This window comes from Panthera uncia, chromosome X (genome assembly GCF_023721935.1).
Source record: "Panthera uncia isolate 11264 chromosome X, Puncia_PCG_1.0, whole genome shotgun sequence".
NCBI classification, from domain to species: domain Eukaryota; kingdom Metazoa; phylum Chordata; class Mammalia; order Carnivora; family Felidae; genus Panthera; species Panthera uncia.
In genome coordinates, this window is record NC_064817.1 from 106,440,410 (window position 1) to 106,458,848 (window position 18,439).

The window sequence follows — 18,439 nt, forward strand, 5'->3', positions numbered from 1 at the left end:
ATCTGCGATGGCCAGTATAGATGCAGCTCACCATCTGCGACTTATAAGCCCTTGAAATGTGGTCAGTGTGAATGAGAAACTGAAGTTTTAATTGTGTTTAATTACAAGCGACTAAAATTGTGAAAAACCACCTGTTTGTTGCTCGTGGCTGCTATATTGGACAGCACAGATACACCTACTTTATTTTCATTTAGTTTTCCAAGTTATAGTAAGATTATTTTCTTAGGTAAGTGTTCTGATTTCACTCACAGTGTTTGGTAAAACTCTTTGAAATCTATGGTAAAAACAATAATACAAGAGCTAATTCTAAAAATGGACTTTAATTAGAGTTTGAAAATGTTTACTGGCTTGTGTGCACAGTCAAGATCACAAAACTCATTTTTATAGAATTATAAATCCAAAAGAAATCATTATTACAAGGATTATAATAAAACTTTTGAAGTCTTCTGTTTTTTTTTTTTAAGTTTATTTAATTTTTTGAGAGAGAGAAAGAAAGAGCAAACAGGGGAGGGGCAGAGAGAGAAGGAGATGAGAATCTCATGCAGGCTTTGCACTGTCAATGTGGAGCCTGATGTGGGGCTTGAACTCATGAACCATGAGATCATGATGTGAGCTGAGACCAAGAGTCGGACGCTTAATCGACTGAGCCACCCAGGTGCCCCTAAAACTGTTTCTTTTTTTGGTATTTGATTTTGGTTGCATTTATATGAAACATTAAGGTTCCTATATTGAGCATTCCACACACCGTTTCTCCTCATTTCTGGAGGGGATTTCATTCTAAGGAGAAAGGTGTATTCTAAGGACCCATGAACTAATGCCCATTTTAAGATTGGTCCACGTAAAGCTTTTTGTTCATTTTTAAGCAGCTGATTTAGAAGAAAGTTTTAATGAACATGAACTGGAGCCCTCATCACCTAAAAGTAAAAAGAAAAGTCGCAAAGGAAGGCCACGAAAAACCAATTTTAAAGGGCTGTCGGAAGATACCAGGTCTACATCCTCCCATGGAACAGATGAAATGGAAAGTAGTTCCTATGTAAGTAGGAAAATGTGAGATTTTTTACTTTTTGTTGCACCATGAATATTTCATTTAAACTGTGTTTATAGGTAAAGCTCATCATTTGAAATGTTAACTAAGCTTGAGGGTACTGATGGCATATTTTGATGGATCTTTTTTTTTAAGTGTTTTTTTTTTTTCCTTTTACATTTGCAGAGAGATAGGTCTCCACATAGAAGCAGCCCTAGTGACACCAGGCCTAAATGTGGATTTTGTCATGTAGGGGAGGAAGAAAATGAAGCCAGAGGAAAACTGCATATATTCAATGCCAAGAAGGCAGCTGCACATTATAAGTGCATGGTAAGCGTGGTTCTTTTTATGTGCTTTTAAACCCAAGTTTTTTTTTTGAAAGGCATTTAGCTAGTAACCAAATATGGCACTTTTCTCTCCAGCGTTAGTGGTTTTGAATTATGAATAGTATATCCTGTAGTCCCAAATCTTCATTAACTTTAGGGTTTTAAAAATACAGCCTTTATGACTTAGTAGGATTTCAGGTGGTCCTAATTATAGTTACCATCTTCTGGATAATTGGTAGTTAACTATGTCGTAACTGTACAAATTCCGGCTTATAAACCTGTCGTGAGGGGGGTGTCCGGTGTCCACTACAACCTTGGAAATATCCGTGGTGTTGTGCTTCACACATTGTATTGCACTTACTCATTTGTCAGCCTCTCTCCCTTAATAATAGACTCTTAATTCTTTGAAGAGAAGAACTATATCTTTGCATCCTTAGATCCAGGTCGCACATACAGTGTACATAAACATTTTTGAGTTTGATTGTATTATTCATCCCATTTATGATTAGGTTTTAAAAATTATTGGGATGCCCGGGTGGCTCAGTCGGTTAAGCGTCTGACTCTTGATTTCGGCTCAGGTCGTGATCTCGAGGTTTGTGAGTTCAAGCCCCATTTCGGGCTCTGTGCTGACAGTGTGGAGCCTGCTTGGGATTCTCTCTCTCCCTCTCTCTGCCCTTCCCCTGCTTGCTTGTTCTCTCTCTCTGTCAAAATAAAGAATTAAAATAAACATTTTAAAAATTAGATTATTTATATCAGAGGTTCTTGACCAGAGAGGTGTATCAGATTTACCTTGGGAGCTTTTTCCAAAATACTGAACCCTACAGTATATCCCAAACATGTCTAGTTAAAAAAAAAAAATTCCCCAGGTAATTTTGATCTACATCTATGGTTGAAATTTGCCAGTTTAAACTATTTTTTAAAACTTTGTGGAAACAGGGTACTGGGTGGCTCAGTTGGCTAAGCATCCAACTCTTGATCTCAGGGTTGTGACCTCAAGCCCTCGGTTGAGCTTCGTGCTGTGCCTGAAGCCCACTGAAGAACACAAAGCCAAAAAACTTTGTGGAAACGTAATAAAACAATTGAGATGACAGGGTAACATTGTGGAAATCTGCATTGTGGAATAAAGTATCTAATCTTGACTTCACGCTGGCAGCATTAGTTTCATTTCATTGTCCTTATTTTGGGTTATATTTTAGTCTGACAGATGAATGTATTAAAAGTATTTGAGTCAGTACTTGATTATTATGGAAAAGTCCTCTCTCTCAGGATATTGAAGTAACATAACACATTTGTTATTACGTTGTTTAATCTTTTTCTCACAAGAATTCTGAACGTTAAATGTTCCTGCGTTTTTCTTTTCTAGCTGTTTTCTTCTGGCACAGTCCAGCTCACAACGACATCAAGGGCAGAATTTGGAGATTTTGATATTAAAACTGTACTTCAGGAGATTAAGCGAGGAAAAAGAATGGTCTGTGGTTTTATATTTATGCTATGCAACGTTACTCTTCTGACTCTCTCCTTTAAACTTAGAACACATCTCAAATTTATCCAGTCATCAAAAAATTTAATATAAAGTAGTTCATATGTTAAAGCAAGTATCTATTGGACTTATTTGTAATATAATAAAGGACGCCGATGTTACTGAAACTTATTCCTCTTTCTATGTAACTTCATTACTTCAGAGAATTACACTGAGATTTATATTTCAGGGTATCTGAGGGTCTTTTAATAAAATAAATGAAGATGTGAATGTGACACACCTAATTAAGTTTAAAATGTTATATTATTTAAGCTTGCTTACAGAACAACTCCATAACCCTAATAGAGCATTGGGAACTTCCCTGTGTTGTTATTCATTCTTTTTTTTTTTTTTTTTTTTTTTTTTTTTTTTAATGAAAGGAAAAGATTTTTTTCAGAGCCTTCTGTTTAGTTAAAGTTCACATAAGCAGTTATGTCTCTTAAAATGTTTATCATAGCTTTAAAGTTTTCTTTATAAAATGTGCCTAAGTCTCCTGTTCTTAAACACACTGAATTACTAATAAATAGCTTTAAGAAATATTGGCATCTTTATTGATCACTTACTCCTTTACAGTTGGTGAATATCATAAAATGTCAATGGAATGCAAAATCTTTTCTTTAAGACAGCAACTGTCTCTAGAGATGACTTTAAGCATTTTTTAATTGTGAAAATTTTCGAACCTATCAAAATTAGAAACACTAGTAACACACATCTGTCCATCACCTTGACTCATCAGTTATCAAGAATTTGCGGCACTCGTTTCATCTATGCCTTTTATTCTTGTTGCTTGAAGTGTTTTAAAGCAGAGATGAGACTTCATATCATTTCACCTCTACATATTTCAGTATGTATCTCTTAAAAGTCGGACATTCTCTTAGCTAACCACAGTGTCATTACCCCTTATAGATTAACAATGAGTTCTCAGTGTCATTTAATACCCAGTTCGTATTTGTATTTCCCCAGTTGTCTCAAAACTATCTTTTTAACGTCGAGTTGTGTGAATCAGAATCCAAAGGAAGATGACACATTCATTGCATTTGATTGTTCTCTATACGTAACCTAGGGCACTTCCCCGCCCCTTGTCTTAGTTGTTTCTTTTTCTGTTTTGTCGTGTGCCATTGGCCTGTTGAAGAAAATGAATTAACTGTCCTGTAGAATACCCCATATGTTTTATTTGTTGGTTTGCTTATTTGTGATGCCATTTAACTTGTCCCTCTGCTCGCCAGATTGTCTTTAAAGTGGAGGTTAGATGTAAAGGCTTGATTAGGTTCGGTATCAAGATTTTTGGGGGTAAGAATACTTCACAGGTGGGACTGTATCATCCACATTTTATAATATCAGACTAGTCCTAATGTCTGGTCCTTGGATTCGGGTGGCGAGTGTAATCCGTGCCCCTCCGTCGTGAGTCCGCCTTCAGCCTTTCATCCAGTGGTTTCAGGCTTTGCTGAGCTTTATCTGAATCCATTAGAAATGACCCTTTCTTTGTGCAACTGCAGCTTTGAAGGTGTGAAGATTGTTGATGTGAGCTATTCTGTTTAAATCCAGTTCAGTTTATTGATACTTTGATTAGTCTTTTATAAGCAAAACTCCTTGGAATCAGAATGTATAATACTACAAAAATATGTAAGGGAAAAATCTCTTCCACGTATCACACCGAGCAGTGTTGTTGTACAGCTATAAATAGGTGACCAGGATAACAGTTCCGTTCTGGTCAACTTATTTGTTTACCTCTGCACAGTGAAATGTTGGTGTACTCACTAACCTAACATTTTCCCAAGTGTGCTCCAAAGGAAATTAGTCCATCGAGATGCTCCCCAACCCCTCCAAAAATAAAAGGGCACCTGGAGTTCAATACTTCGGGAGCTATTTCCTATACCCTCCTTCTTGCCGAAAGGCTGTGAGAAGTTCTGCAATCAAGCAATCTGTTGCATTCCTCCAACTTACTCGACTATGAAACTCTTTTGTCAACAATCACCCTTTTAATCTCAGAACATTCTTGAGGCAAGGCAGATCTAGGGCAACTTGTGATGTCTTGAAAAGATTTCAGCCCCATTAGACTCCCTCTGCCCTTTTACCTACTTGGTAGCAGTCCCTCCGTGGGGAATCGCTTTCCTGTCTTCTCATTCTTTAGTCATAATAGCCAAGGACCTAGTCCCGTGAGGAGGAGAAGCCAACCACTAAAATCTAGAGTATCATTTTTTGGTGTGCTTGGCAGCATTCAGGAATATCTTGTTTATGTTTAGATGTCAGACCTTGGAAGGTTAGTATAGGTAAATAATGGAAACATCAGGGAGTGACTTAATATCAGAAAGTCTATCAGAGTGTGGTTTAAATTGCAGCGTGATTTAATCTAGATGCTCAACAGTAAGTTTGGTGTATTTTTTTTCCATAGAAAACTGGCTGTTTTCTTTGTAAACTGGAATGTTTGGCTGAAATATGGGTAAAATAGAATAAATAAGGTTGCAAAAACTTTGAAATACTGCTTATGATTATTCTTTCTCTTCCCTTAAACAGAAATGTACACTTTGCAGTCAGCCCGGTGCTACTATTGGATGTGAAATAAAAGCCTGTGTTAAGACTTACCATTACCACTGTGGAGTACAAGACAAAGCCAAATACATTGAAAATATGTCACGAGGAATTTACAAGTAAGAGAACAACAATTGTCCATTTTCCTTAACTTGTCAGTAAGTAACTGCCCGTGAGTAGATGACATCAGTTTACTTGGTCACTGTCCCTAGATGGTATTTAGCCAAGTATAGAAGACTTAGGACTCCATATAAAGAAACAAGTACTATGATTGGCATTTTCCTCTTTCAATACATCCCTGGATTAGCAGTCACTCAGCCAGTGTGTGTTATGCTTACTAAGTGCCAGGTGTCGTGATAGGAGCTGGGCATACAGTAGTGATCAGTACACATATGGACTAAGTCCTCACGAAGCTTATAGTCTAGTGGGAGAGACGTGTTAATTAAATGGCCACGTAAATGTACAATTACAAACTACATTAAGTGCTAGAAAGGATATGTTACAAAGCACCATGAGAACATGTAACGAGAAGGAGCTGACTTAATCTGTAGTGAGTGAATATTTAGGAATTTCCTTAAGGAAATAGAGCTTGAGCTGAGATAGGAAGGGCGTAGATCGATGTGGGTGTTGGGACCGTGTTCTAGGCAGAAGGAACAGCATGTGCAAGACCCTGAGGTGGAACCGAAGCAAGGGTGCGAATGGGAAGGTGAGTCAGGAGGCTGCTGCTCAGGGTCCAGGTGGGAATTCTTGGCAGCTTAGAATAGGATGTGGTTGTGAAGATAGAAGCCCAGAGACGCTCTTGGGGGAATGAGGAAAGCATAAGGTTTGGAGATTTGGAATTACTATCCTCTGCTTTATCGGTCTTCCATATCCATGTACGTGTATAACGGTTCCATTCGTTTAACTGAATGGAGACTACGTTGGTGGGGGTCCGTGGATTTTTGACTTGCCTTCGCGAGTTGTAAAGCACTTCCTTCCATTCCCAGGATGCAATAAGCCAGTGACTAAACACCCTACTATTTTGCGTACGAAGCAGTTTATTGTAAGCAGTCACCACGTATTTGGGTGATTGGATGAGGTGCTAATGCTCTATTATAAAGTTTGCCAAACTTTGTTTAATAAGGAAGGCAGGAGATGTTTTTCAAGTGAATTCTGTCAAGTCTTTAAGAAACAGGAATTCTAATATTTAAAGAGGTCCAGCACATGGCGAAAGATGGAAAACTTCATTCATTCTGTGAAACTTACATTAACTGTGACACTAAACCTGACAGAGATGGCATGTAAAACAAAAACAAGAAAACCGCAGACCAAATCTGGCTTTTATAAACAATATACCAAATTCCTAAATGTTAGAAAATCAAATCCAGATCTGTATTCTAACGATTTAAAGACTGTTCAAAATTAGGAAATTTATTAGTGTGAACCATTATAACTAATAGAGCAAGAAAGATCCTATCGCCTTCCTGGTGGATGGTGAAAAGGCATTAGATGGCATTCAGCGTCCACCTCTGAATTTTAAAGGAAGGAACCAAGAGTGCGCTCGGGCAGCGAGGGGTCCTAATGGAGCATTTATGAGAAAACGGCAGCAAAGAGCCTTATTAAAGGAAAGGGACTGCAGTTCGTAACCAGGGCTGAGCCTCACAACCCCCCGAGGATGGATCAGGCCCGCTTTAGAAACGTTCATGCCTGGGCTCCACCATCAGAGATTTAAAATTCACTAGGTAGAAGCCCAAGCCGTGTTTTTTAATGACGCCCCAGGTTATTGTCATGTTCATCTGGAATTGAGAACCACTCGACCAGTACGCTTTCAACTACCGGTGTTACTCTGCAGCGCTCTTCGGGAGGGTGAAGCCAGTGCAACACGAGAAAGAAGAAAAATGTATAATAGATATTGTGAGGGAGCAGAATAAAATTGTCAATATTTGTTATGAGTGTCATCGTCTACCGAGAAAATCCCAAGGAATAAACCCAATTTATTAAAATCAGTAAGAGCTCAGTGGGGTTGCTGAATACTAGATGAATTTTTAGAAACAATCCCAGTAATAACTAGCTAGAAATCATAAATGAAAAATGTCACCCTCCGCCCCTTTCCCCATACGCCTACACACACCACAGGTGAACCTTTTTTTTTTTTTTTTTTAAAGTGTTTTTACACAGGACCCAAACGAAAAGTAAAATATATTATGTTTTTTGATGAAGAGACTCGACCTTGAAAGATACCTGTCTTCCTCAAATTAATCTAGACGATAAATACAATTGTAATGAAATAAAGAGTTTTGACTTTTATCTAGAAGAGTAAATGGGGTACTGTTGGTAATGGTTGAGTTACTTTATATAATAGGAAACAACTGAAAGCTTAAACCAGATAGAAATTTGGTTTTCCCCCGAAATATGTCCCAAGGAGAGCAGTCCAGATGTGGTAGGCTGTTCTGCGTGTCCTCGGGGACCCAGATGACCATCTTCCGGCTCTCTCCTCCTCGGAGCGTCCCTTCCACAGGCAGTTAGGAGGGAGTGGGAGCAAAGGAAAGTGTTTGGGTGAGGTGGCCATTCCTCCAGCCGAGTGGCTTTTTAGTCCACCTTCCTGGAAGTTCCACAGGCTCTTCTGCTTACCATCCCATTAGGCAGAATTGAGTCACCATGTCCCAGGGAGACAGGGGAACATACCCCTGGTGGGCATATTGCTACCCAAATCTGGTTCAGTACTACGAAGGGAAGGGGAGAAAGTAGGTACGGGGGTAGTCAACACGTCTTGATCACAGCAGCCAAGAAGAAATTGAAATGAGATCAAGAGGGAAAATCCCCTATTAGATCTCAAAACCAGTGACATAGTAATTAAACCTGGTACTGGCACAGTGACAACGGCCACAAGAAATCCATGTCTCTGTTAGGGTAATTTCAGTAGTACTAGATCTGTGGAGACAGGATGGATTATTCAATACTTGGTATCTCTACAGTTTATACAACTGGCTCTCCCTCCATTTAGAAAACGGGTTGGATCCTTACCTCAGACTGCACCCCAGAATATATCCTTCATGGGTTAAAAACCTAATCGTATGTAAAACTGAGTAGAGAAGGTAGGAGAAATTTTCTAGAATCTGTTGAGTACAGATGACCTTTCTAAGCATGATAGGAAACTCAGAATTTTTGACTGTATTGAAATTAGACTAAAGAGAACTTCAAATCCCTAAGAAAAACAGCCCAGGTTTTGTTTTTTGTTTTTTGGGTTTTTTTAATGGGCAAAGGACATGAAAAGGGAATTTATAAGAGGACTGGCCGTGGATTATAAGCACGTGAAAAGCTATTCTCCCTTATTTGTAATGAAAAAAACATACATTAAAACAAGATGTTACCAGTTTTTGCCTATCTGATGGCCAAAGATTAGTAGGATTCACATGGCAGCTGGGTTCTGGAGACCTGGGCATTCATGTTTGATACTGAGTTAGGCTATAAATTGGTACAATTTGGGAGAACAATATAGCATTGGAGACCAAAACCTTTAACGAAATGGTGTGTATATTTTGCCACTAGTCTGCTTTGTAGAGATTTATGCCAGGGAAGTGAGCAGAAAACAGTACAAAAACGTACATGCGAGAAGTTTCGTTGCATTACTGTTCGTGCTCACTGCGATACCCGCTAAGGCATCTTACTCACCTGTTCTTCGGATTGGTGAGATGACCACAGATGGCATCAGTCAGCGTAACGGTGTGGCTCAGGTCCAGTAAGATTGGATTCACATTGGGTAGGTCCACAGGGGAGCCACCCGAGCTTAAAAGCCTCGTACCGCATTTGGAGGCAGCACCTGGTCCACTGTAGTTCTATAGGCACAGGTCATTGTCAGGTTACACCACACAGGAACAGAGATACAGCTTCTTCTCAGAGTATAATTCTCCCGCTCCAGCTACCGTCCACCAACCGAGGGGTAGCAGCTCAGTGCAGAAGCGGGCACGCCATGCCAAGTTTTGCTAAGTTGCCAGGGGAATAGCTAGAGTTAACTGAAGGTAAATCGGAAAAGATTTTTAGCCTTTCACCCATTGCAGCAAAAATCAACCCCCCAAAAACCAGAATGTCTATCAAAAGACTTAAGTTTTAGCACGTGCGTTTAGTGGAATACTCTGCAGCAATTAAAGAATGAAGTAGCTCCGTATGGAGAGTCGTGGAGAGGTATTATACCTGTGAGCAAGTAAGGTGAAAAACCCAAGTTGCATGATCTACTTTAGCATGTAACAAGTACACGTATGCACATGTATGTGCAGATGCACACCTGTATACATAAAAGATTTCTGAGGGGCATATTCAGCAGCTGGACAGTTGTTACCTCATCCATAATTTTACCAGCAGAGAGAATTTGAAATCTTTTGGAATATTTTCTAGACATGTGATCGTGTATGTACATATTTATAAAAAGATTTTCTTATGTATACTCTTATAATATCTGGGGTATTTTTCTGTGACATTAAACAGTTCTACATCACCATTTTAATGGTGGCATAATCACTTCCTTTTCTAGACATTCAGATGGTTTTTACTCTCTAGCTGTCAGAGAACCATGTTGCCAGTGACCATCTCTAAACGAAAGTATTTATACCGGGGTCCACAGTGATTTGAATTACTCTTTCTATTTTTTTCACATTGCAATTTGTTTCTAAAATCTGCATATGGTGTGGATTCCAGATTTTTTCAGAGACTATTGAGCTCAAATCAGAGTCCGTATGCAAGTAGTTTGGGGATAGAAGAATGGAAAATGGGAGGAATACCTCTGAATGAAGGGGTTTCCCTCTCCTGTATGTGCTTTCCTTCTTCATTGGCTCTGGATCCTGAATATACTCATTAGATTATTTAAGTAATCTATTCATTAAATGAAATGTGTTCATTAAGAAGGCAAGAGAAGATTACATAGTGATTCTGCTTATCCTGTTTTATTGTCTTTATTGTATTACTAAACTTTGAAATATGAATGTCTCTAAAAAGTCAGTCACCCACCATAAAATAAATTCTGTGACAGTAGAGATCTTGTTTGACTGGTTCACACCCGTGATCTCGGTGTCTAGATTGGTGAAGGACATATAATGGGCCTGTGGGGGTGAAAAATAATCCCATAAAAAGATGAAAATCTGTTTTAACAAAAAAGGGCTTGTCCCTTTAGGAAAAAACTCTTACGGGGAAAAAAAAAGAAAAAACTTAGGAAAAATTTCAGAAGTATACAAAAATAGAATAGGATAACAGCTCCCCATCTCAGCAGCTACCAAGTTACTGCCACACTTGTTTTCATCTATTGTTTTTCCTTCTGATGTATTTAGTTAAAGCAGAACCCGACATCTCTTTTGTCATTTTATCCCTACATCGGTATCACGGTGCCATTATCACACTTTGTAAGATCAACAGTAAGTTCTTAGTATGCTGTCCTACCAAGTCTACGTTTACATTTCCCCAGTTGTCTTGGAAATGTCTTTTTAGACTTGCTTTGTTCGAATCTCAATACTTACAAGGTCCCTACGTTGCATTTAATGGCTATATCTCATAAGTCTCTCTTGATATAGAGCAATCCCTACTCCACCCCGCCCGATAAGTCTTGTAGAGTCCCACATTCTAGATTTAGCTACTTGCTTTTTCATGATGCCATTTGCTTTGTTTCTCTACACCTCCATACTTCCCATAATTTATAAGTGATTCCCAGTGGGCAGCGTTTGAAGAGTACAAATTCTCCATAGTTCTTTGGAAGTAACTGAAAATATTTTAAGAATAAAAAAATAAGCAAAACTAGGTCAGAAGTCCGTTGCTTTTGTTGCTCCCCACCCTCCCCTCTGCCTTTAATTCTACTCACATGTTAGACACTCCTCATGTTAAACCAAGTTTTAGATCCTTTGTGTCAGAAGGATTCCTGTAGGAATGTCTTATCTGTTGCTGACCACAAGAGGGCACTCACTGAACATTTTTAAAGCATTGTTCCATCTTGTCATCTTGTATATGTAATTGACTTAAAACTGAGCTCATATCAGCTCACCCACTGATTACAGTGGGGTGGTTACCTATAAAACACAGATTTGGTACTTATATGTTAGTTGGCCTCCCTAAACCCTTGTCCTAAGTAACTCACATTGCTATTTATTAAAAGCAATGAATGTCAAGTATACGGTGTATATTACCCACATAAAAGGTTGTCAGAACGGCCTAATGTCAAAGTATCACTCCAGAGGTACAAATCCTCTGGTTTGAAAGGGGAAAACCTACCATCCCAGTGGAGAAATTTGGCCATCACCACCACTTAAACCAAGTGATCGAAAAGCATCACTGATAGTGGGGCATTCTGAAATTAACATTCCTCTTGAAGTACACAGGGTCACCTAGCAAATATCCTGGACTAACGAAGAAAAAAGTTGAACCTAGAGCTAAGCAAGCCCGTGGACCTTATTTCCAGTTTTATAGGAATCTGGAGTAAGAGAGAACCAACTGAAGCAGTGCCACAGTTAGACAAGTCCAGAGTGGTGTAGTTGAAAAGGTAGCTGGTGTAACTTTTTCCAAAAAGTGAGTGTCATGGGAAAGAGAGGTTGGAAGAGCCAGTCTAGATCAGGAGAGACCTAGCCAAACACAGGGCCTGGAAAACTGTTAGGGGGCTCATAAAGGTGTTCTAATGAAAGCCAGGACACGAGTGCTGGGAAGACGTTTTGAGGAATTTGAATAAAAGTGTTTCATGAAACACGAGCAAAAAGCAACAGTATGTATAGAGTTTATATTGTTTCCTAAAATGTACTCTTATTATCTTTCTGAAACCTCGAGTTTGATTATTTCATCTGTATACCTGCAAGTTTGTATTTTCAAGTTGGCTGGAAGATTTATTTTTAATCTCAGTGGGCAGAATGAGGACTTGACTCATCTTTGGGCATGTGTGACAACATTTACCCTAAACCAGAGGTTTTATTTCCGATGAACTTGTGTTATCTCATTAATAGAGTGCTTTCCTATCTTTCAGATAGAAATGGACCTGTAACTAATTGTAGAGTTTTTAGAAAGCATGGATGAGGAAACCTTTATTTTAAACAGGCACCAACCTCATCTGCTAATGGTGTAAATGTATTATCAGCAGTGACAAAACGTTTTGAGATTTTTATCTTTCATCATTGTAGACTATATTGTAAAAATCATAGTGGAAATGATGAGAGAGATGAAGAAGATGAGGAACGAGAGAGTAAAAGCCGGGGAAAAGTAGAAATTGACCAGCAGCAACTAACTCAGCAGCAACTTAATGGAAACTAGGTATGAACGTTACTTCTCTCGGATCTGTTGTCAGGATACAATACTCACTGATAAATAACATGTTGGAGTAATGGTATATGCAGTATGATTTTTTTAATGCTATTATGTTTAGTTAAGCATGTTCCTAGAATGCTAAAGGATTGTGTAGGCTTGCATAGTTTTTTTAACTAGCTGATTTTGTACCAGTAAAACCAAGCTCTCCACTTTATCCATAAGTATAGTTGTAATGTCAAACCGATAAGATGTTCTCGCTCCTCAATAACATTATATTTATTGTGTTCCCCTCAAGCATCATATTTTACAATTTTTTATCATCTTTTGAACAGGTTCATGGGACAGAGTTAGAAAACTGGGAATTGAATAAGACATCCATAACTACTATGCTTTTTTCACTGTTTTCTAAAATCAAAAAGGGTTTGTAACTTTTTACTGCCCAACTCTTAGATCCTTCATTGAACCGCCTAAAAACGTCTTTTGTTTGTTTTATGAGCCTTCACTAGATGGCAGAATTTGACATGTTGCTATTACGTAGCTGTAGTTTGCAGTTTCTGGGAAGCAATTGAAACACTATTAACCCTGTGTTTAGTGTCGACAGTTAAAGCAGACATTGAAATGAAGTAAGCTATATTTCTGGACTGAACAAAGTTCTACTGTTTAGAGTGTCTAAGTTTGTTTAGTGGATTCATACTCAAGGGAGAGCATAAGCAAATTTCACTTTACAGTGCAAACACGCCTCTGGTGGCGACACATGGGAATTTGTGCTTTTTTTTTTTTTGCTTTTTTTTTTTTTTTCCACACTCAAGTAATGGATACTAGAAATGAAGAGAACCTTCTTTTTCTCTTGGCTTTGACAGCACATGCTAAAAATCTCTTCCAAGAAGTGTGCTAAAGCTTTTCATTTCGTCCCTGTTAAAGTTGTTCTCACTGACCAGCATGCACTCGGGCAACTGGTGATAAGTTATGAGCTCCGGTGCGCCTCTGCCAAACTTCTCTTGACAGTAAACCTCTTCTCTTATCATGTCATACAAAGAACTTCTAGCAAAATTATTGGATCCTCTCAAGTTGAAACTAACGTTTGGCAACAGCAAATTGAACCTCTTTAAGATGTAAAGGGTTACCACTCACTAAGGACTTCAGCCACCATGTCGGAAATCGGTTCCTCTCAAGTGCCGTGTGGTGTGGAACACTTCATATATTGGCCCAGAGTATGTAAGGAGGTCTCATGTGCTGTAGGAGTCAAAAAACAGCCTGCAGAAAACAGTATTTATTTTTAATTTTGTGACCACTATTTTAAAAAAAAAATTATTTAATATTTTTAATGTTTTCGTTCATTGCTTTGCTTATCTATCAAATAGGCTTTCGTGCCCTCCTTTTCTTCTGGTAGGGCCTGGTGTTGTTTTTTCGATCATCGAAATTGTTTTTCGAAGCCTAAGAACCCAGCTGTTTAGAAAGGATTTTCACACTGGCATTCCCAGCTCGTGATATTTTCTCCCACTTACCTGCTGAAGCACATTTATATATTTCTTTATGGCAAAACCAAAAAACTTTAGTTGTGGTCTGCCTAATATTACCATAGCACCTCAATATTCAAAGGTAGGGCTTCTGATTTCTGAATTATTAGTTAACCTACCACATTAAAGCAAATTAGCAAACAAGAAATACCGTGTTAACTTGACTGTGCATCGAGATATTCTGCAGCTTATGGAAAAGCATTTTTAAAATGTAACAGGTGGAAAATTACACTGTGCTTAATGACTGATTTTTTTTTTTAACCGCTAGTCCCTGAAGGTCACATTTGTCGAGTGTGTATTCACTTAAGTCAAGGGACTTGATGATTGCTTTATTTTAACCATCTTTTATTATTTTTAGAAGGAAACTAGCTTTAGTGGGGTTGCCCTATATGTTTTTCTCCTTTTGCTCTAAATATGCCATTGGGTGTTGTTGTTGTTTTTTTTTTTTTTTTTTTAATGTTGTGTGTATGTGATGAATTTTCAAAATTCACCATGACTTGAAGTGCAACGACAGATCTAGATGTTTGTTTACCAAGCTATGTGACTTTTCCCAAAGGATCTGTACTTTATTTCCTTACAACAGCTTGAAACCTGTTATTTTAAATCTTTGAATCACTGTGTCTTGATCATTTTTACATGGTGTGCCATACACTTACCCACGGAACAATAGAGCACCTTCATTTTTGGACAACTACTGTAATGATGTTCTTAGGAAAAATGGAAGGTGCCGGGGTAAAAATGGCCAGTCGATGATCATATCATGGACTTCAAATACTTAGCTGTCAGTCGATGGATTTGCTATGTAATCAAGTGTATACCTTTGTATGGGTGTCTTCAACCCCTTCTCTGCCACTAGCAACCAGAATAGCACTTTACCTTTTGGTTGGCTAGAATAAGTGGCTGGCTACCTATCTTTCTCACTGTGGTGTGATTGGCTAAACAGTCTTTCATTAAAAGTTGAAATGAAATGTAAATTGAAGTCACATGAAAAATCACCTTTGGTTGTAAACCTCCGATACTTTGATTCTCCATCCATGTCTTCGTCACATGCTGAGTAAAAAGTGCCTTACAATGTAAAAATTGTACAGTACTTATGTTCCCAAGTAGCAGCATCATCTTCTGGGTAGTAATTACATTGTGGTATGAATATTTAGAAAAATGGACCTCAGCAGTGTATTTACTGTTCATCTCTTGAGTCCTTAACCGTAGTTTTAATAAGCATGACATTATTTGATAAGTATATAACACGTACGTCATTTCCAAAAATACTGCCATGACTGTCTTTTACGCATATTTTAGCTTGAAATTTTGAAGCGTCTTTTCTTTCCTTTTTTTTCCCCTCTGTTTTGTTTTGTTTTCGTTATTGATATTCAACAGTGTAATCTTTGCAAGCGTATATTGAAGATTATTCTGGAGCATTTATTGCCTTACCAGAACTGTTAGTAAGAAATGTTCTTTAGAGTAGAAAGATAGACTTGAGTTTCTATACTTTAATAAGAGCTCTTTGTTCCTGGGGGGAGGGGGAGGGGGTGTGAATTTTACTTTTCATCTCAATTTATTAAAAACCCACAGCTGAAATACATTTTATTTCAAAGATCAGCAATTTTAGAATTTCAGACAGTACTTGCTCAGGAGTACGTGCTACTCAAGATATTAAGAGAATAACAAGATATGTAGATCTACTGTTGAATCAGAATCTATGTACTTGAACAAATGTGTGAATCTTAAATATCTCAAAGAAAAAGAAAAGTGTTCTAGAATGTTGCTGCTTTTTTGAAAAGCACTAAAGGTTAGACCAAGGTATACAGTTTTGTTCTAACAGACATTTAGGTTAACTGTAAAGATAAGGAATGCATTATGGGTCAAAATCAAACATTCCTCTCATGTTATGTATATTTTGTTCCTGTTATATTGGCTTTATTTTCAAAATTGTAGTTTGTAGTATTAGTTTCCTTTTATTGGTATTCTTGCATATACTATTCATTCAATAAATGAGTTATGACTTTCATGTTTGTATGTATGTCTTTTTTGTCAAAGGGTATAATGAAGGGTATCATTTGTAGCAGCAGCAAGATTGTGTTCCCTTTAGTCTTCCTTCAAGACGAAATGCCCAGCTTGTTTAGTAACTTGTCAATAAAGAGAATGAGAGAGAACAAAAAGTGCATTTGAGTCCAGTTCAAGATTTCACAACATCAGAGTCTCATCATGGAGCGAGACATCCGTCTTTTGAGTACAACAGAACTGTGTTACACCTTGGTTCTTTTCTTATTAACAGGATTCGGGTACCTTTGGCTTGAATTGGGTCCTCTGGAAGCTAGTTCAAAGGGGATTTTGAAAAGAAGCCAAAACTCCTAGTGCGGTTTATCTGTTTGGTCATACGGAGGAGGATTAATATTTTTTATAAAGGCATTCCACCTTACAGATTTCAATTGACTCCCTCTATCGTGGACAGCTTACTTCTCGTACAGTGCTTGGAGATTGAGGTAGTCGTGTCCAGGGCAGAAATGAAAGTTTTAATTAGTGGAATGTGCTCATTCCATACACACAACTCCTAACCTGCATTCCTACTCTAGAGGAAAAATAAATTAGGGGCACCTGGGTGGATCAGTCGGTTAAGCGTCCGACTTCAGCTCAGGTCATGATCTCATGTTTCCTGAGTTCGACTCCCGCATCGGGCTGTCTGCGGTCAGCGTGGCGTCTGCTTTGGATCCTCTGTCTCTGTCTCTGTCTCTGTCTCTGTCTCTGTCTCTGCTCCTCCCCCCCCTCTCTGTCTTTCTCTCTCAAAAATAAATAAATAACTTTTACACATTATGTAACAGGTCTGGTTAATGCTGGAACTATGGGATAGTGTACCTCACTGCAAATGTTACCTGGCATTACTCGTCACACATGCATCCATGTGCCAGCGTGTGTGTGTTTAAAATCCATTCTTTACTCTCATTTTGTTTTTTTAATTTTTTAACAAAAGATTTTATCTTTTTTACCACCATAAAAATATGGAGAAGGGGGTTATGTGGTTTTCTTTAGCTAACTAAAACTATTGACAGCTGGGGACTTTGGTGGGGGGAGTTCTGGTTTCTTTTTCCAGCTGCAGTCATCAGCAATTGCTCAGGTCATTCCAAAGTGTAAACCTGGTAGAATTTTCTAGGAAAATTCTATGGCCAGCAAAATTCTATGGCCGGTCCATATTTTTAAGGGAAAACCGTCTATGTTTGTATATTAGAGTCTTCGGTTGCAGAGACAATGCTGCTTTATATATAAACCAATGTTACATAATTTTGCAATGTTGAGATAATGAAGTATCTGGGCAATTACCCAGTATATATAGATATCTATCTATCTAGATATCTATCTATATCTATCTAGATATCTATCTGTATCTATCTATATATACATCTATCTATATATCTATATAGATATCTATATAGATCTAGATCTATATCTTATATAGATATATCTATAGATATCTATATAGATATGTATCTATATATATACATACGTACATACTTTATATATATAAGGATATAAGGCAAAAATTTACTCTTGATTTTTATTCAGAAGATGAAAAACCTAAAATGCCAGTTACTTATGAAAGTTAATGACAGCATTTAAAGTGTGACTCTGTAGCAGACACGTTCTGCAACATGGTTAGTGGACCGAAGTCATTCAGACCTGGATCTTTGTCAAAAGATAGGGGGTCCATATACATCCAAATTATGCCTTCGTCTCTACCTCTCTGGCTATAAATGTGTTTTTATGCTGTGGGTGGAGGCAGTGCCAGGGAGATCGGGAAGGTGCAGCTGGGCAAAGAGCTAACTAGATCTGCTGTGTGAATGATAATGATCTAGTAAACAGACTTAACATGGAAACGAAAATACTGTTTGAAGGGACAAACCTTTGAAATGGGACCCGAGAGAGAGAGAGAGAGAGAGAGAGCGCGCGAGCGAGCGCATATTCAAGGACGTGTGGGTGCGGGAAGGTAGAAGTAAACTTTAATATGGACATTGGATTTAGAGGTACTGAGTTTTTCTGTAAAGTGATTTGTACAAAAGGATGAGGCTTTTCCTCTTCTGAGTTTTTTTTTTTTAATCAGCTATTTACAAATTTTTTTTATTTATTAAAATCACACATCACCTTAAAAAGAAAGTACTGACCCTTGCTACAGTGTAGATGAACCTTGGAAACATAATGCTAACAAGCCCGGCACAAAGGATCACATATTGTATGATGACATTTACATGAAATGTCCAGAAGAGGCATATCCACAGAGACAGAATGC

At 38.1% G+C, this 18,439-nt stretch overlaps 1 protein-coding gene across 2 annotated transcripts in view; it reads left to right on the plus strand.

Moving 5' to 3' along the window:
- The window catches only part of PHF6 (PHD finger protein 6), a 47,122-nt gene extending 30,954 nt beyond the window's left edge, over nucleotides 1-16,168 (plus strand). Inside the window, exons 6-11 of one of the 2 annotated variants that reach the window (XM_049644839.1) lie at nucleotides 864-1,033; nucleotides 1,211-1,354; nucleotides 2,714-2,818; nucleotides 5,384-5,517; nucleotides 12,520-12,649; nucleotides 12,976-16,168. In XM_049644839.1, coding sequence (XP_049500796.1) covers nucleotides 864-1,033; nucleotides 1,211-1,354; nucleotides 2,714-2,818; nucleotides 5,384-5,517; nucleotides 12,520-12,649 — 683 coding nt within the window. In that variant the 3' untranslated portion in view covers nucleotides 12,976-16,168. Of the gene's footprint in view, nucleotides 1-863; nucleotides 1,034-1,210; nucleotides 1,355-2,713; nucleotides 2,819-5,383; nucleotides 5,518-12,519 lie in introns of both variants that reach the window. The other variant, XM_049644840.1, reaches the window with a different exon arrangement.
- The last annotated feature ends 2,271 nt before the right edge of the window (nucleotides 16,169-18,439 follow it).